This window comes from Candoia aspera, chromosome 15 (assembly GCF_035149785.1).
Source record: "Candoia aspera isolate rCanAsp1 chromosome 15, rCanAsp1.hap2, whole genome shotgun sequence".
NCBI classification, from domain to species: Eukaryota; Metazoa; Chordata; class Lepidosauria; order Squamata; family Boidae; genus Candoia; species Candoia aspera.
In genome coordinates, this window is record NC_086167.1 from 15,021,751 (window position 1) to 15,041,562 (window position 19,812).

At 44.5% G+C, this 19,812-nt stretch overlaps 1 protein-coding gene across 2 annotated transcripts in view; it reads right to left on the reverse strand.

The window, feature by feature from the left end:
• Positions 1-19,812, reverse strand: part of IFT81 (intraflagellar transport 81) — a 29,347-nt gene that overhangs the window by 9,128 nt on the left and 407 nt on the right. The window contains exons 2-11 of one of the 2 annotated variants that reach the window (XM_063315655.1): positions 18,857-19,020; positions 17,630-17,733; positions 15,789-15,969; positions 15,186-15,275; positions 14,156-14,221; positions 13,755-13,865; positions 12,932-13,016; positions 9,312-9,475; positions 7,326-7,421; positions 5,090-5,236 (exon numbers count right to left, since the gene is read on the reverse strand). In XM_063315655.1, the coding sequence (XP_063171725.1) occupies positions 5,090-5,236; positions 7,326-7,421; positions 9,312-9,475; positions 12,932-13,016; positions 13,755-13,865; positions 14,156-14,221; positions 15,186-15,275; positions 15,789-15,969; positions 17,630-17,733; positions 18,857-19,000 (1,188 nt within the window). In that variant the 5' untranslated portion in view covers positions 19,001-19,020. Of the gene's footprint in view, positions 1-5,089; positions 5,237-7,325; positions 7,422-9,311; positions 9,476-12,931; positions 13,017-13,754; positions 13,866-14,155; positions 14,222-15,185; positions 15,276-15,788; positions 15,970-17,629; positions 17,734-18,856; positions 19,045-19,812 lie in introns of those variants that run through there. The other variant, XM_063315656.1, reaches the window with a different exon arrangement.

The following is a 19,812-nucleotide window of genomic DNA, read 5'->3' on the forward strand; positions in this document are numbered from 1 at the left end:
TGTGGGCGTTTCCAGATCACTACAGGTGGCTATGCAAACTACTGTTTCCCAATCTGCTCAACAATTCCGCCTCAGCCTGGTAAAATACTGAAAAAAATACTATGGCAGTAGGCTGCTGCTGTGGTGTTGAGCAGCTAGGCAGAAACACGTTAAGCTTTCAACAGTGAACCTAAACCGCTGTTCCTTTGCTTGCTTTTAATGCAGATTCACTCCCCCCAAATATCACTTTCAAGAATGCCCCCCCAAGGGAAGCAACTCCGTCTTCCTCCAGCGTCCAAAATCCTGCTGAGCAGATTGGGCTCCTCTCTCTAGCCAGGCCGAGAGGCTACAGGCTTACTAGCAGGAGTTCTGTGGGGCGAATACAGCACAAATGGCATCGGTGAGAAGCCCAATTAGCGAGCCATCTGGATTTGGGGTGACGTAGCCAAAATTGCCACGAAAAGGGACACTTCTGTATGCTTGCTTGGGCACACCTGCCCAAGGTGTATAAAAACAGGTTTCCACCAGTCACTGTCATTGTGCTGCATGGAGCATTCTTCTCTAAGGAAACAGATCCTCTCGGGACAGCCCTCTCGCTCTTCGAAAGAGGTAGTAAAACCAGAAAAGCAACACCTGCCTTAGTCTCCCCCCACCCCCAGAACAGAAAAGGAGATGCAAAAAAAATCAAGACTTCCAACCACCATTTTAATGAGATGAAAAGAGAGACGCTCTTTCATTATCTCAGCAGGAAGCTCTAAAAAAAAAAACCCATTTGCAGAAGCTGTATATTGAAAACTGTGGAGCAGATGACCATTTTTTCCTGCCCATTCAATTAATGTAATAAAGGCTCAGCAGGCAATTAAGATAATTTAGTCTGAGCAGATTTCTGGCTGTGACAAGCTCTCAACAAATCACCTGCAAGCCATCTCTGAGAGAGCTGCTGGGGAATGCCTTTTTGGGGATCCCTTCCATTCTCAGTGACACAAAATAAGCCCCCTCGTGGTCACCAGAAAGGGGAAAGGAGGAAGGCAAATGGGAAAGCAGACATGCCCATGTGCCTGTCACCAAACCCTTGTGGCAAAGATGACTTCAAACTTTTATGGAAGAAAAACAGGATGCGCTCTTTAGATGGGCCAGGCAGGCATTTCTTAATTAGTATTAATTGCTGCTCCTGGCCCACTCTGCCATTTGCTGGGAGCAATGCTGACCTTACCTTATTTTAAAGACGTCCCTCTCGATTTAGGCCCTCCCATAGCTGGGGACTTATTGGAGATCCCAGTTCTGAATAAACAGAAGCATCTGGGAAGTTTTTGGGTCCAGAGCGCTTGAGTTTTCAACTGGCGGTTCCAGGTGGGCCTTAAAATAAAATGCCCTTTTTTAAAATAAGACACCTCCGGCCCACAAGCTGGCATCCGCCTGCAGTGGCAAGAACGCATTCAAGTGGCTTACAATAAACCTGCTGGTTCTTCTTCAGTTTTCAGTGGTGATCCAAAAGCTTATCTAGCATGCTTCCTCTCTTTCCTAAGTTCTGGGTTCAAAGATAAGGAAGGAAGGACAAAGGAGAGAGAAAAATGCCAAAGGTTCGTTCCAGCCTGCCGTCTCAAATGCTCTCTTGGCTGAGCTGGTTCATCCATTCATTTATCCTTCACAATGATGTCCTGTAATTCCTCCAAAGAGCTGAGGGTGCCCAACCTGGGGGAATACCTGGTTGCATCTTCACACTAATGATGGGAGAATTCTGGCTGAAAGCTCCGTGGGCCAGAGCCACCGAGTGGGCTTGGCAGCTCGGCAGATGTCTGAACTCAGGTTTAGGCCCCGGGCCTGAGCCATGAGGTTGTGCTCTTGAGCAAGCTGCATCTCCTTTTCTTGTTCCAGCCCCACTCCCTTCTCTCTGCAGCTCGTTCCCAATCCCCGGCAAGTACAGACTATCCAGGTTCCAGAGATGATTCTCCATGGGTTCCTTACACGCGTCTCCCTCCCTGTCTGATGCCCCCGTGAGGAGGGCAGGCAACTGCCTCCAGCAGAAGCGAACCCTTGGCCAGTGCCAGAAGCTCCCCCGGGAGAAACAGCAGCACCCATCTTAATCAGGTAGACCAATACTGCAGCACACTTGGTAATCAGCCATATCTTGGTTCTCAGCGGAAGGCTACAGACAACAAAGCGAAGGCTTCAGCATACCGAAGGGATGGAGTGTTTCAAGAGCACTCAGCTGTATTTTACATCCAAGCTGCATCGTAAATTTGGCTTCACTGATAGCCAACGTCTTGCTTCAAAAGTTCCTGGCTCCTGTAACTATTCTGCACATTTGTTTTGGCGTCACCAGTGCAATTCTGCTACAAACAACACCAGTGATCCCTATCACACCTATTTCCAGAAGAAAATATTCAACCCCCCCCCTTTTCCTAATAAAGATGCTTGAGAGGGGGAAAAATAAGGCAGAAAAAGCACTGCCTTCACTGCAACTGGGAGAGTGACTCTCCAGAAGGGAAGATCTCCGTTCTGACATCTTTTCAGAGCTGGATAGAGCTCTGAAACTGTCGAAACAATAACAAAAGGAAAATACAGCTAGTCCTCACTTAATGACCACAACTGAGACCAAAATTTCAGTTGCTAAGTGAAGTGGTCATTAAGCAAATCTGACCCGATTTTACAACCGTTCTGCAGTGGTCATTAAGCGAATCACTGCGGTCGTTAAGCAAACCACATGGTTGTTAAATAAATCATGTAGTTCCCCACTGATTTTGCTTGCCAGAAGCTGGCCGGGAAGGTCAAAAATGGCAATCACATGACTACGCGATGCTGCAACGGTCATAAATGCAAACTGGTCGCCAAGTGCCCAAATCGTGATCACGTGACTGCTTGGATGCTGTAATGGTCATAAGTGTGAGCACCGATTTGAAGTTGGCTTTTTCAGCACCGTTGTAAGTCTGAACCATCACTAAACGAATGGTCATTAAGTGAGGACTATCTGTAAGGGTTCCCCTGTCTTTTTCTCTCTTTATGACCAGCCAACTGGGAGGGAAACAGCCAACCAACCCTAGCTCCCCAGAACCAGTGTTCAACTGCAAAGAGTACAATGTACCATGAAAAGGAGCTAAAATTATCCCCGGTTTACCTAGGATCACTTGTAACTGAACCATCTCCCCTTCTCGTGCAGGCAAACAATTCTCTAATTTTTAGGATTTGATAGCTGCAGGAAGAAGCTTGCCAGCGTGGTCTGGATTTTTTTTTTTTTTTTAAAGATGCTGTCCTTACAGCAAGAAGCCATTTTAGCCCTTGGACATTTTTCCCAGTTTCCCCTAAAAAAAAAAAAATCCACCCACTGTTCCCTGCTGTTTGCACAAAGACTGGCCTTTCCTTGCCACAGAAGGCAGTGTGCTCCTCCGTATCCCTGGTGGGTAAAACCATAAGCCAGAGCTGACCTTTCTGCGGATGAAGTGTTAAGACCTCAGCTGAGGATACAATTGCTGGCATGCAGAAGTCCAGGCAGAAAAGGCATTGATTCACTGGAGCGCCAAACTTAGTGAGAGACAGGCCATAAGGGGATACCCGTAGCTCAAACCCCTGGGGGTGGTGGGAGGCGCAGACACACAGCAACTGAGGTCTCAACAAATAATTAAGGGCACTAGCGTCATGTCTGAAATATTAAAGAAGTGCATGGATTTGGCACCCTATCTGTGCACAGACGAGAACTGCGTATCTCAAAGCAAACGGGCCTTTTGGCTGGTGCTTTCTGCCTTTCTCACAGCCGGCGAAGAATCCCAGGGAAGTTCCAAAGCTGACAGGACAACATCCGTGGCATTACTTAAGACCTGTGTTTAGCTCTCCCCACTCACTCGTCCAGCATCCTCGATTCCTTCAAGACACTGCTCCTCTGCAGCTCTCAGTCTTTAAGACCCGTAAAAAGAATATAAAGAGGGTGAAATCAGATCGTGCTGAATCAAAATTAATTCCACCAAGTTCAAACTCAGCAATGCAGTTATTTGCCATCAAATATCTTCATTAGGTTAAGGAGATTAAAAAAGAGCAATTGGATGGAAAGAGAGGACAGCAGGATTTTTAAGATATGCAACAATACAGGATCAAGCATGAAATAGATGGGCAGGTGATCCAGGTATCAGTTATTCCCTCATACGCAGCATTCTTCTTTTATGGAACTCCCGTCAAAATGGTCATGAAGACAAGTAGCTCAGATGGCTTCAGAAGAGGACAAGTCCGATCCATGACTGAGTATCAACAGCTGTTGTGTGAACCAAGCCTGCAACTTACACAGGCCTACTGGTCTTCATCTTTTCTTCATTCCGTGTAGCAATCCAGCCATAAACCCAACAACTAATTCTCAATGTCCATTCTGTTACTGTAATTTATCTTAAGATTTAGTGACTCAACCGATTGCTCCCATCAGATGTGTTGACAATGTGTAGTTCTTTGCAAGGTACTTTACAGTGTAGTGAACACACAACAGGCAAGACCCTTTGCCTTCCATGAAGAGCGTGGTGCTGCTGTGCTGTAATCACTGCTAGCATGAGGGTCACAAAGCAGTTTCTTCATGGGGCTTTGCTGTGACAAAGTGTATGTTCTTCAACTTCAATTCAGGAGAGGTTTTCAGAATATACAAGAGTGCAACCACAGTTGCACAAGATGTGGTTGCTTTAAAGTGTCAAAAAAAAAAAAAAGGCACTGCATTCTTGCTCCTGAGATTCCAAAGCACCTCTTCCAAGCTGAGTCTGCAGCACTCTACAGCCCTCCTCATGATCAATCCTTGGGAATGAATGAGATCCTTAAGAGATACACCCGCCGCCCAGAGTCCCCCTTTTTGGGGGGAGATGGGCGGTGATAGAAATTTGAATAAATAAACACACACACACACACACAATAAGCCAACATGCAAAATGAATACCCTGCTTGGGTAGAGAATGAGGTTCTGAACTCATAATTCTTCCAGATAACATGACAAGTCAACTTGGGACCACCAACCCAGTTTCATAAAATGGCTGTTTCTCTCGCAAAGATTTCCAGGCAGCCAGCACAAATCTGCAGGGCCAGAACACAAAGGGTGCATCAGGAGCTTGGACTTATTTGCAGCCTCCCTCAGAATGGTGGTGCTTACCTCATCGCCTTTCAAGACTTCTGCCCCGTTCAGCTCCCGAGCCTGGCTTGACTTTTGCATCATTTGCCTCTCCAAGTTGGCGATCTCTTCCTTGGCGGTCTGAAGTTCCTCTGCTTTGGCTGTTTTCTTCCGGGAAATGATGGAGGCCTGTGGGGGTTCCCAGACCGTTCAGTATTAGGGCAAGGCATCAAGGAGGATCGTGCCATGAAAGGAGCTGACATGACAGTGTTTCCCAATCTCAGCAACTTTAAGATGGGCAGCTGGGGAATTCTGGGAGTTGAAGTCCACACATCTTAAAGTTGCCAAGGTTGGGAAACACTGTGTTGGACACATTGAAAGTTATCGTTTAAGACAAGTAAACCCTCAGAAATTGTAGCACAAGGCTAGATGACCAAAGAATTTATTTTACTGCAAGTATACTACATTGGCAATTGAAATTCTGTTCCTTCACCCAACTCCAAATGTGGTTGCTTATAGCTCGATCCCGGCCTATAGACTGCAAGGTGAGGTGGGAGAATCTTTTAAGGCTACAGTCAACATTTGGTGGGCCAAAGATTGCAAAGTAGCTGCAGCTATAATACTGGGCAGGGCTGAGTTTTGGGGTCTTTTTAAACCAAGATATGCTGACTTCAGGATCACATTACATATTTCGAACCTGTTTCCCATTCAGAGCAGCAGGGAAACGTACAACCTGTTTTCTACAATACAATTATAATCATAATCAGGTCACAAGTTCCTTGAGGAAGCATATACATATATTGCATAGGCACGTACATAGGTAATACACAGAGTAAGGCAGAAAGAAATATCTCGCAAAAGATACATTTTCAACATTTTCAAAAGATCCTTGCAGTCAGTGATGCAGTAGTATTCCTTTACTACATATACTGGATGGCCATCACTAGTCCCAACTCACTTGTTTGACCTTTAGCAGCCTCCACATGGGATAGACTACAATTCCCAGAACTCTCCACCAGCATGACCTTCGGGGAAGACTGATATAAAAGATTGTCAGGGATGCCCACTGTACTATTTTTAAGCGGTATAATTTTCCAAACACTAATCCCATTTCAGACACAAAGCAATATTCAAGTTCTTTGCTGGCAGCTGAGCCAACCCTGGAAAATGGGAACAGAGGCCAATTCTAGCAGGGCAAACTGCATCCACATTTTGATAGTTAGCAGTTTCCGCCAGTCTGCTGCTCTCGTTCTCGTAAACCAAGCACACTGGTGCATTTGAATACGTGCATCTCACCTTTCCTCAACTGCTTGAGGCATTTATGGCATTTAACTGGCTGCACCTTGCATGTGCAAAAGCTAGCATTCTGGGACTCGCTGGTGGCCTGCAATCCTTTCTATGAGAGGCCTGCAGGGGGTCATGGTAAAGAGAGCAGAAGCGCAGTGCCAAATTTGAGTGCCAAAAACCATTAGCTGGAGGATCATTTCATTTTCTTTAGGCCTTACTGAGATACAAAAACCCAGGTAGGCACCTTTTATACTATCTTTTGTATAGCACACTGTTATGTAGACATCGAGCGCAAGGACAAATAATGCTCAAGGCGCAACTACATATTGGAAGTAAATTTTACAGGCAAAACCCGCAGCTGCATATATTACAAATACCTTCAGATTAAACCCGAGCCCGGTGTTTTTGCTAATTCAAAAGGCAGACTTTGCCACTGTATGGGTAATTTTGAGGGTAGCCTCCCCTTATGGAGTTTTGTCTTCTATCTGACTGAAATAATTCAGTCTGGGTGTTATCCAAACCCGTTGCTTCTCTAAACTGGGTCCATGGTGACAAATAGGGTCAAAGACACACAGGGCACCCCAGTAAAGCCGGTGGAAGTGTCCCATGGAGCTGGGCAGAGGATGCCATCTGTTTTGACTGAGTGAAGGGCTCTGGGTTCCTGGAATGGCTCCTCCAAAGGATGCCAGCACTTTATGTTAAGAGCCAACTGGTCTCTCGTACCAGCACATTATGGAGCATTCTCGACCTTGCAACACGAGGCTCACAAAAGCAAAAGGCCCTGGGCCACATCCATTCCCCAAAACCGTATCTTTCCCCACCCATTAAACCATGCATGTCGCTGGCTAGCAGTTTTGGAATCATCAGGTGCACACAACGCAATTACCACCGCACCAGGAAATCAGCAATATTCAAGGTCACAAAGGTCAGAATTCCGTTATACAATATCCAGTTTCTCCACATGCTTGTCCTGCAAAGAATTCGTCCTCACCTGTTGCCGATACATTGAAAATTTACTATCAATGGGCTCACATTTCATCATCCTCTTCTCAATTAACTGATTGATTTGTGCATTGACCTCTTTTATCTGGAATGAGAAAACATTTGAGAACATTTTCACAGCCAGGGCAATAAAAGCACCAAATCCGCAGACAGAAGTGAGTTCCAGAAATAGGCTAGCATCTCAATGATGGATTCATATGAGGCAGCGTTACATCGAGGCTCTAAAATACAGACTCTGGAATTTTGAATAACTCTTCTAAAATTACACCGTGAGTTTTAAAATAGCAAATGGCAACTGAAGAAGCTGCTTGGACAAGCAGCGAAACATTTCAACTAAAAAGAAAGAAGTCCAGTTGCCACGACACAACCTACAGACAATTAATTCTACCTGGATGACGGAGAATCTTCACTGACATATAGCGAATGGCAACCACCTGTTTTTATTTCATTTTTGCGTCGTTTTCAGCGCTTAAACTTCTTGTTGGTGAGCAAGCAATTTAAGCCAAAATCCTAGAGCTGAACAGGGTTGTTAGGCCACTGAGTCCAACTACTTGTTCAGTACAGGAATCAAGATTAAAATCCCAAACAGGTGGCAGCTCAGCCTTTGCTTACACATATTCAGTGAACAGGCTGACACTCAGCTAAACTTGCCTATATTGTATCAAAAAAACAGCTAAGAGTCTTGTGGAGCCTAAAAAGCTAATACACATGTAATAATTATTCATAATTAATTATGGCCAGTTGCTCAAACTGGTGGTTCAAAAAATACATCGTGAGGAGGCTGCAGTGGGACTGCAAAGAGAAGCAAAAGCCATTATATTACCCACTAAAATAACCGAGATTGGCTCCAAGACCCTCTCAAATTTTATAACCAAATTCATACTTCTAAAATCTCTGCCTGATGTGATTTATCTTTTGAAATAAAGATACATCAAAGATCTTTCTCTTTCATTCCCACTTTTCTGGAATGGTCTGGCACTATAGAAATCAAGGCATTTTATTGGGCAGGAAACAAGACAAAGCCACACCTGTAAATCTCCCTGTTTCACTCCAGCTCAGGGTCCTCCTTCTCAAGCAGCTGGCCAGACAATGAAAGACACAGTCACCAATACCTGTTACTTCGCTTCTGATTCAAGGCTGTATTTTACTAAAAATAAGCAGCCTGGGAGCTCGTTAACTACCAACTGTTCTTTGGGGGTTTTGCTAATAAGGAAATGGATATTTATTCACGTTATTTATTTCGCAGAGGAAGTAAATTGACTCTGCATTCTTCTGGCATTTCATGAATGAGGACGTTGGGTCAAAGGAACTTTTGTCGTTCCAACTCCTGAATGTGAAAGGGGTCCCCTGGGATAATCTCCAGGGAGGCCAACGTTATCCTGAGATAACCCCAACAATCTATTTCAGGGCATCTGGACAATGGCTGGGCAGCTGTAAAAGAGGTCTGACATTAAGTCATCTTACTCTAACCTGGTGCCTTCAGAATGGAATGGATCACAACTCCCATACTTCTCAGCCAGCACGACAAAGGCTTTGACTATTCTGAATATGTCCACTCTTACCCTTCCCTCCCACAGGTGGGCATCCCAGGGCCATCTGGCTACAGCCCCCCTGAAAAATACAATACTGGTCTATGGCCAATGGCCTCTGCAGCTTGAGTGGCCTTTAGTCATAATGAAATCCAGCCAGTTTGGGTCTCCTGAGCCAGCTGAGTTTAAAACTAAAGCCTCAGCCCCAACGAGATTCCCCCACATGGTACATTGAGCAACAACCCTGACTCGTGCTGGCTGGGGATGGTGGGGTTTATTGCCCAAACCCAATTAAAAGACCAACCATCCTGTCAAGCCACCCGAAAAAGTAATCTGTTGCCATTTGCTCCTGCAGATCATGGTTCTCAACCCTGCTCTCAGGCAGTCTTCAAAATGGTACTTTTGCTAGTTGGTTTGGGTTGTTTTTTTTCCCCCTGCCAACATACTTTGGATTCAAGCTCGTTGAGGTCCGACTGGCCCATGGCTGGCTCGGCCACCACTTTTTGCAAGAGGTGCAACGACTGTTTCTTTGCTTCCAGCTCTCTAGGAAATTTCTCCGAGACCAAGTATGTGTTGAACTTCGTCTCCTCTTCTAGACTCTTCATTAAGCCTGAACAACAAAACAGAACAAAACCATCACATCCACATATGTCTAAACAAAGGGAAGGGAAGGGCCATTTAGCGTCGTGCTGTAATAACTGTAATTTAGATCAAGCTATTTAGCAGTGCATTGCATTAATTTCTGTGGGAACCAATAAGGAGGGAGTCCCCTGTGTTTCAATTTACAGTGTACAGGGATAAATATACAGCACATTAGCATATAAAAAGTAAGCTGGAGAAACCCCAAGTCATAGCGATTCTTGTAGAAAAAGATGTCATTTTCTCTCTCTCTTTTTTTTTCCTGCACAGGGATATGTAAGAGGAATTTTCAGTCTAGACCAGTGTTTCTCAACCATGGCAACTTGAAGATGTGTGGACTTCAACTCCCAGAATTCCCAGTTGATACACACACGTCTTCAAGTTGTCAAGGTTGAGAAACACTAGCCTAGATTAAGTTGTTCTCTGCCTCGTCAGAGTGAACATAGCAGCTCTTTTCAACTTGTGTGCTTTGTGTGTTTATTGGGTCCCACCAACACAAAGTAGGGTCACTGGATAATGACCAACACTTGTCCTAAGAACGGAAACCTCACAGCCTGCAAGCATCTGAGCGATGCGACAACTCCAAATGTACATTTTCCTGCTTCGTGTTTACTTGCCCTAGGAAACTTTGGGAAACAAGGCTTACTGTTCGAACATGACACACCATCATGGCTTGTTAGGAATGGATCTCACCAACAAAATTTATATTACAGGTTTTAATCCATCGAGGTTTTCTGGGGCTTGTTTGATATTTAATGTTTGTTTGTGCCTCCTCCCGTAAGCCAATGCCAGAAACTGTCCATTTCTTTGCTTCAGAAAGCAGGTTAGATATGCATTTTCAGAGAGGAACCAAAATGTGTAGCTTGCCAGCTTCCCTCGTTTCCCCTGTGATTTTATTTTATTTTATTTATTTATTTGATTTCTATAGCTGCCCATCTCAGCAAGTGACTTTGGGCGGCTTAATAAGTGTCCGCGACTGGCCCCGAGTCACCCAGCAAGCCTGTCCTTGAGTGACTGCTCCCAAAGGCACACGAAGAGGAGGAGGGAGGGTCTGCTTGGAAAACTGCACACTTCAGACCCTGTGAGATTAGCCTCTTGGGGACAAAAAGCTGTCCTTATTTTTCCCCTACTTTGACTGAACTTCATCAGAGAATCCTGCCTTTTGAAAGTAGGCTAGAGGAGAAAAAATAAAGTGCACTTTAGAGCTCTCTGTTATCCTTCATCATCTTTTTTTTCAATGTTTCTTTATGGAGTGTCGAAGCCCAGACACTGCAGAGTGTACTTGGCCTGGGGCTTAAGCTCCCTTGAGTGCCATTTTGCCAACGGCATTGTTACGTGCGAAAAGCTGTGAGTTCATATTCATCCAGAGTCTTTTTTCTGGATGTTTTTCTTCTTACAGGAAAAAAAGAGCAGGTTAGTGATCTGCTCACACATGGAGAAGCAGGCAGAAGTTTTTTGTGAGGATGCACCAAGGAACTTGGCTCTGGCCAGGAAGAGAGAGATGTACATGTCTCAATAAAAGTGCCTGCAGTTCAGTTCAAGTTAAATTGCACTTCTCTCCTGAGACTTAAGGCCCTTGAGAATGCTTGTAGTATCTGTACAAAGGACAAAAAGCTACCAATACATCATCCAGGAAAAACCTCCTTTGCTACATCGACAGCCAGTACAGGACAGCGGCCAAGATGCTGGACCAGGACCATGAAGCTCACTAGGTGATTTTGGGTCACCCATTTGCTCTTCACCTAGCTATCTTTAGGGGACACCTCCTCAGATAGTATACCACTTTGAATGCTCAGAGAAAAAAATCTATTAGGACTCAGGTTTATAATCGAGAAAATATGATGTTCATGGAAATCTACAGAAATGAAATGAAATGAAATGAAATTTCAGAATGAAACTTCAGGGCAGGACTAAATATGATCAAGCAAGCATGGGGGTCCCAATACAGTGTTGATAGTTCCTGCTATCAATCTGCCTCTCTCCCAAATCTCAGCTCCCCTGGGATGCTTGTAATGCTTCTCCACTTCCAATCTGGTCTGACGCTAGAAACAAACCCAATCTGGAAGAATTTCTATCCTTAAATGCTCTGTGCATTACACTGCCCTCCACTGGCAAGCATTGGCTTGAAACTCACGGATGGGTTCACATGGCAGCACAGTTCCGTCTGGCACAATGCCTAGCACTTGCTATAGTAGGACTTGAAGGTGTACCTGCCTAATTATTTGCAGAGGGGGCAAGGAACAAATAGTCGGTTGCATCATTAATATGCAAAACTTAGCCAAGTGATTATCATAGTTTGCCTGTCAGAAAGTGGTACCTGATTTCTATGCTGCTACAAACGTTATTGCAAGTTGTTAAAAAAAAAATCAGGTGAAGTTTCAAATGCTGGGGAACAGAGACAGGGAAGGTTAAAGTCATCAATGCAGTTCAGCATAGTTCTCCAGGCCCACTTTAGAAGACAACTTAAACTGAGAAACTCTCTTTCTGAAGAGAATAGGCACTTGCTGTTTACACTGACTTCAAATGCAGAGTCACTCCCTGATAATATTAGGAAAGGCTCCTGTCAACAGTCTGTAAAATAACTGGAACTGGGTATTGATTTTTTTGGCTTCGGCATTCTTGAAGCTAATTCTTCTAATCCTCGTGTTGATACCAACAGAGTCAAGAACCAAAGATTTAAGTCTTTCTGCTGATACCATAAACATCAGTGATTGGCATTTTTGCCAGGAAAGAGATTCTGCAGCAGAACAAGGCCTAATGCGTGATTTAGGGCTTCTGACTGCACTCGTCTCCAGCAGCGCACAGCATATAGCCTGGGCTTACCAAAACATAAACAGTGTGAAGACTGCAAACTCATTCCCCTGTTGCAGTAGAGCTTCTTAGCAAACGCAGAGGCTAATTGGGATCTCGGCCAGGCTTCCCAACCTTGTGCCTATCCACAGTGACAACTTAGAACACTCCAAATGAAAATCCACAAGTCTTCAAAGTACTTAATCTTAGACGAACCATCATTCACTGTTATTCAACTCTGTCAACAGCCAATGTCATCAGTTCTTAGCAGGAAAGACCTATGTATCTTAGTGTAGCTTACGCAGAGGCAAACTATGCAGGCCTGCTATAACCCAAAAGGAAAGACAATATTCAGGGCTTAAGTTTTAAAAATAGTATAACATGCTGTCTTTCAGCAGACCAATCTGATCTGTCTCTAAAAAGACCCTACTAATTCTTAACTGCAATAGTATTTTCTGAGGTGAACAGAAATAAAGATGTTAGAACGTCGTGGATTTGCATCAGGCCAAACCCAGAAAATGTAAATGTAAATTCAGAAGGGTATAAATGATAGCTTTTGCTTTAAAAAAAAAAGTCCATGTTTTTGGCAGAAGACCAGAAGGCAGAGGGGGAAAAAAAACTGAGGTCTCCTACTTACTTTCTGGCTTCGAATCCACGGCTGCATGACGCATGTCCTTGAGCTGAAGCTGGACTCTTTGCAGTCGCTGCTCTGCATGAAAAAGCTGAAAAATATGCACGGGGGGTGGGTGGGTTATTCGACCTCTTGGTTCTTTGGAAATAGACAGCTTCATGCAAAACAAGGAGGAAATGTCTATGAAAAGCCTGCTAAATAGATGGAGAACACACACAAGAAGCTCTCTGTTCCTCCGAGAAATCAGAGGGCATTCAAATGGCAGATCTGGCAAGACAAAATGTCCACCTGTTGTGCCAACTCTGGGCAGCATTTTTTGGAGGGACTTGGTTAATATTACATTGGCGAAGCACACAGTTGGGAAAATCTTCCTAGAGAAGTCAGGTGATTAATGCAGTGTTTCTCAACCTTAGCCACTTGAAGATGTGTGGCTGGGGAATTCTGGGAGTTGAAGTCCACACGTCTTCAAGTGGCTAAGGCTGAGAAACACTGCATTAATCTGTCATCTCAAAGAGACATTCCAGAGTCTGATCTGACTGTAACCAAGTGTCCCCACTGGAAGCCTTTTACAGATGAGTCTTGGACCACTCAAACGCAGAGGCGGGCTGGCTGGGGGGCTGGCTGGCTGGCTAGCAGATTCTCCAGAGGCTCCCAAGCAAGGCAAATGCCCCCCACAGGGTCTGGTATAGGGAAGCAGGAAGGGATTCATGTGAACCCCTACTTTCTCCGCCACCTAGAAAGCAGTGTGCGTTGGGAGCTTTAGCACCTGTAAAAAGGGAGCACTAAGTCCAGCAACAACGCACTTGGTGTAGGACAGTTACGCCGATACCTGGTTCTTCTGTTCTTGCTTCTGCTGGGCAAGAGCTTCCTCCCGCTCCTTCTCCACTCGAAGCTGCCGTGCCATCTCAAGCATCCGCTGATGGTTCTGCACCGTCTCCACCTTTGGAAAGAGGGGACGAGCCAAGCAAGCGAGTGAGAAATCCATCAGAGCGATTGTGTGTCTCACAGGTTCACACCACGCTTCCTTCCTGCACTAAACACTTTGCGGAGCTGCCCCCTCAGTGTCAGGCTCAAGGCCTCTAGACGTTCTGGAGCCCTGCCTGAAGACGATCCCCTTTCCTCCTGGGAGCCATTTGATTCCTCCTCCAGACTCGCAGCATGTGAACCTTAATTCTTGTTTGCATTCCCCAGTGACACTTGAGCGCCGAGGGCGATGATCCTCCCGCTTACCCGCTTCTTCAGCCGCTCCACTCGCTTCATCAGCTGATCCTTCTCCTCTTCCATTGCTGTGATATCCTAGTAGTGACACAGATACAAATCAGCATCACGCTGTAAAAGTGAGGGGACGTCTAGCCCTACAAATCAGAAATTCCTACAATGTGACCGAGTGAATCCGGCTCAGGGTTCCCATCCTGTTACTTCAGGTGCTCTGCTTAGAATCACGTCAGCGTCGTCAAAGGAGGACAGGCCTTACTTTATAGAATTTGTTGAGGTGCACCAAGGCCTCTGACATACAAATTCTCGGGGGCCTCAATTCTCAGTTAGTACTGAATTCAGGCAACCAAGTAGTTATGAACTGGCAAGCAGGCTTGTAAATATTTCTGAGCTAGATGTCCACGGAAGACCAAAGTGGCTTTACCTATTCAATTTATGGAAGTCTCGTGCTCATTTTCAGAGCAAGTGTTGCAGTAGTACTGGCTTAGATATATTTTTAAAAATTCAGCTGTCTGAAATGGAACTATTTTCTTAACACTGCAGTTTTGTAAACAACACAATCGATTCCCGGTTTTAGAAAAAATTGAAAAATATGGGCATTTGTGGGGAGAGGTGGGGGGCAAGTGACATCATACACATCATGACATCATGATATACGTTGCAAAATGATATCATGGCATATTGTCGTGAGTGCTGGTGGCGAGCAGGAGGGGGCCCCTATCCAGGGGGTAAAACGCACACATAGTTTAGAGGCTCTGAACTGTCCTTCAAAGACACACAGAACAGACCCGCCTTAACCTTTGGGGTTTATCTGTCTGGGTTTCCCGCGCGCTTTCAGTTTGGCAGGATTTCTATCTACTGGAGCATTCAATAAACACCAGGGACCAACTCACTGTCTCCGCGTGGCACTTTGCTCTAAGTTAGGACACACGTCGGATGCAAATGACATCACGTGCATCATTTCCTGAACGACATCATGACACATTTGATGTCGCTGGGGCTTCTGCCCTCAAACACCCGTTCAGAAATCTCAACACTTTTTTACCCTTCTTATTTCTGCAGTTGAGAAGCCAGATGTCTTGAGCTGCTCACATTCTTTATGTAAGCTTTTGAAAGCTTCCATCAGTTCTTCATACTGTCAAAAAGGAAAAGATTATCTCTAATGCCGATATTAGGGTCCAATTAATTTTGAGCACCAAAACGTTTGCATGGTTTATATCCCCAGTGATCCCTGATCTAACCACAGGCGAACAGATTAATAGATCTATGGCAGCCTCTTGAAATGATCCATTTTATGGGCCAAACCTTATCAACTAAATCCAAAACCATCTTTGTCCTGCATTTAAAGAACAAAACACACACACACAAAAATGCACACACAAATTTTCTGCAATTAGATGACATGAAAAACTGATTTCTAGTCTCAAAACAAAATACACATTACAAAGCAGAGCCAAATCGTAGGGCTACTATCTCGCCTCAGCAGACAGAAACTTACCAAGCATCTCATTATGACACAGTTAAACAATCCCAAAGAGATTAATCCATGGTCTGCCTTTGGTTTGCCTGTCTTACAAGCCACAAGTTGATAAACTTTTTGTGCCTGGCTTTCCTGAGTATGGTATGAGAAATGGATTATGAATGCTACCTGTCTGTTGGTATCAGCAACTGTGTCATCCTGAAGGAACTCAGCTGGCACATCCACTTTGATCAGGAAGCGTGCAAGATAGGCCCGTTTCTTGAGCTCGCTGGTCCGTTGAAGGAGCCAGTGCAAGACAGGGTGAACGACGGGCTTGCTCCCCGTAACTAACCCCTGGCGGAACGTGCTCCTGCACAACAGGAGTAAAATCATCCAAAGGTTTAAAATAACAGTAACCAATAGCTAGCCGTTTCTTGCATACCTATCAAAAGGCTGAGAACTAATGAAACTAAATGTGTATTGGCTTTTAATTCTCACTGCAGATTACAACCTACCCTGTACTACCCTACTGAAGGCAGTAACCAAAGGAGATCCTGCTTATTTACAGAATTTCTTATCCTGCCCCTCAGTTTCACAGGGACTTTAAGGCAGCTAATAGAAATGACCTTTACAACATTACAAAAAATACTGAAATAGTAACAGCAGGATCATTTGAATCAGAGGAGATAAACTTAATAGGAAGATAAATTATTTAGCTACAACGCGTATCAATCCATGCTTGCCCCACAGGTTTTCGCAACTCTTTCCCCACCCCTCAAGTTGCAAGCACTTGAGGAAGATGCTCAAGAGTTGCGACTCTAACTTAGTACGACCGTGGCCAGTTCTGGGATGAGGCAGGCAGCTCCAGGCCAAGCCAAACCTTTCTAGGATGTCTGCTTGGCTCTCTTGGAGACACTTCATATTAGTCTGATGCCATCTTGCTTATTCCTGCCCCTCATTGCTTATCTTTATCTCCATTATGTTTTTCAACCTCAAGGACACCTGTTTCTCGTGCGATTCTTCATCAATCAAACCATTTCCCCATTTCTCTCAGCTTTCTCACACTCTACGTTTTCCAAAAGGCTGTTCATTTCTATGCTTCCCGTTTTCATCCCCAGCTGTTCCCACTGACTGTGCCTTGGTGAAGGCCCTGTTCTTTTCCAGCCTCTGTATCTATTCAGACAACTGAATTAAAATCTCCCGTTCCCAGCAACTGTGTGTGAGAGGTTGTCTGTAAAAACTGGCCACACAATGTGCCCAATTTTATTTAGCCCTGGAACCATGCTAAATACCATCCTCTTCAGATAAAGCTGGCAAATTCCCCCCCACAGTCATGGCTGCAATTCAGAGAAATTGACTAGCAAACAACTACTGATTTGCCCTTAATCAACTGAATCTGCACTATTTTATATTATAAACTCTTGGAAAAAGACCCTGACGCTTCGTAAGTGTTAAAACAGTAGCACCCTCTAGTGCTGAGCAGAATGAATATAGGGACCTACTGTTGAAATAAATATAAGCAGCAGAGTCCAATCCAGTCTGAACAAAATACAACCTAAACTCAATATTGTTGGTCTGGATGTTGAGTCCAACTGATTTTATTAAGATTTATTCCCACATACTGTACATTCATAAACTTGCCGACATGGAAAGATAAATACAAAACAAACTTTCTGAGATTTTCATGACTGTCCCCATCCTTACACCCAACTCTTCAGCAGAATTAGTCTTCACAATTAAGATTACCTAATAAACAGTGGTAATAGTAAAACATTATGTGACATATAAATTAACAAACTGGTGGTTCTATAAGAGATATGTTTGGTGTAAATATATGACGTTATTACATTCAACAACAGCTGCATTTTTCAATTAGCAACAACACTAATGTGTTTTGTGGGGGGGTTGTGTTGTTTCTTTGTTTTTAAAATGTTTTTAACAATTCGTAAACTGTTCAGAGTTGCTGGGAGTTGGGCAGCATATACATTTAATAAATTATTTTTATTTTTATTATTATTACTACTACTTACAAGTCGCTGGTACCTCCTGGAGGTTTATATTTAAGAATGCCAAGCAGGGTCAACATCCGTTTCGCTGTGTGCTCTGGCAACTCTTCTCTAATGTCAACAATATGCTGAAATGTTTAACCACAGTTGAGGTACGATTGACATAATAAACTTCATTATGCAACTTAAGTGGACCAAATATAATGAGGGTTAACAGCCTGGGGATATTCTATGAAAAAACTAGTAATGCGATCAGATGGGCTTTTCCCTGCCATGATCTGAGCCTGCGCATGGTTAGATTCACAGGGTTTCAACAGTCTTGGGCATGAAGATGAAGAAAAGAGTCTTATTTCAAGCCAACCAGGTCTGCATTCTATGTACCGTATCAGCCTTCCCCAATCTGGCACCCTCCAGATAAGTTGGTCAAAACACCCACCATTCCCAGTCAGCCCAGCCTTCGCTCAGATCAGGGTGCCAGCCTGGATAAGGCTAGTCTAAATGATCAACCCATCATATTGAATCATAACTGTAAAGCTGGAAGGGATCCCAAGGATCATCTAGGTCAGCCCTCTGTAAGATGCAGAAAAAACAACTGAACTATTCTTAAAGGTGGCTGCCCAGCCCTCTTCTGAAAAACATCCAGAGATGGAAAACCACACAACCTCTGTTGGTAGACTGTTCCATTGTTGGCCAGATCAGGAAGTTTTTCCTTATAGTTAAACAGGATTATAAAAATATTGCATTACAATTCTTTAAAGGCAGCATGCCATTTTTGCTTCTAAAAATACAATTTACCTATACCAGTTCAGGAGGACATCAATATAGAAGGGCTGACCCTCGGTTTAGGCAGCATAATTTTTTAAACTGGGGAGTGGCTAAAAGAAAGAAAAGATTCTGGTAGATGTCAAGGGATGAAGGACAGTGTGTGCATTTATTGCTGCCATGGGCATAATATGATTAAGGGGCCTGGAGTTAGTCCTTGATTATGTTGTTGTTGTTTATTCGTTCAGTCACTTCCGACTCTTCGTGACTTCATGGACCAGCCCACACCAGAGTTTCCTGTCGGTTGTCACCACCCCCAGTCCCCCCAAGGTCGAATTAATTAATTAATCAATCAATCAAAGTCCTTGATTATAGCAATCTGTAACTATAATACACAAATATACAAAATGCAGGGCAGGTGCTTTCAGTTAATAAGGGATCAACAGGCTTTCCAAACCCAGATTTCAGCCTTGTTAAAGTCTGACCTACCTTGGGGTCAATCTCTCCTAGGACATCACTGAGCAACTGCAAGAGCTGCATTGACTCCAGAGAATCAAAAGTGATCAAATTGAAGTTCTTTTTAAATGGCTCCTTGTTGAGCTTCTCAACGATGAATTTCAGTTGGTCGCTCATAATGGTGTCTAGAAAAGGACCTGCAGAAGAGGAAAAGCGAAATGGGCTGAAGGGTTAGGAAAAAGAAGCTGCCGCTACTCCGGGCCTCTCAAGATGCCCCAAAAACAGCCTATGCAAAAGGTATCAGGGAGGGAGGGGCATGGACCTGCCTCCCCCAACCGGGTGCTTCTTCAACCATAACTGGCCCCAACTCTGGTCTTCAGAAAGGGAGTTAAGATATAGCTCTTTCCCCAGGCCTTGGGGTCTGGTGGAACAGAGCGCCCCACTGGATGAGCTGAAGCATCTTTTAATCTGCTCTCGCCGTTTTACTATGTTATTTGCTTATTTAAGTAAAGCCGCCCACCCGCAAAAGACTCTTGTCTCCATTAAATGTAGAAAGCCTTTTTTTTTAAAAGTTGGGATTGTTTCTCTTCTGTTGCTTCTGTTGTGGATTTTTTTCCCCCCTTCCTTCCTCGTGTGCCACCCGGATTCCCATTGTCCTGGCTGGGCAGTGGCGGGATCAATAAATAGAGGATGCTCATCCACAGCCAGGCTGTGCTGCCTGGGGATTGACACCCCTCCGGGCTGCACCCCTCTGCCGGGAAAAGGAGGTTCCCCCCTCCCTCCAATTGTGGACGGGGCCCCTTCGGTCACTCTAGTGGACACCGACCTATTTCGGTTTGGCTGCTCTGCCGAAGCCAATGAAAACTTGCAGGAAAATGTGTGGGCTTTGGGGTTTTATGATGCCCTTCTGTAGGGAAAGGGGAGCCCCCCCAAAACTGCAGCTCCCTACTGGAGCTTCCTTCCTGGGAGTTGAAGTCCACCCCTCTGGA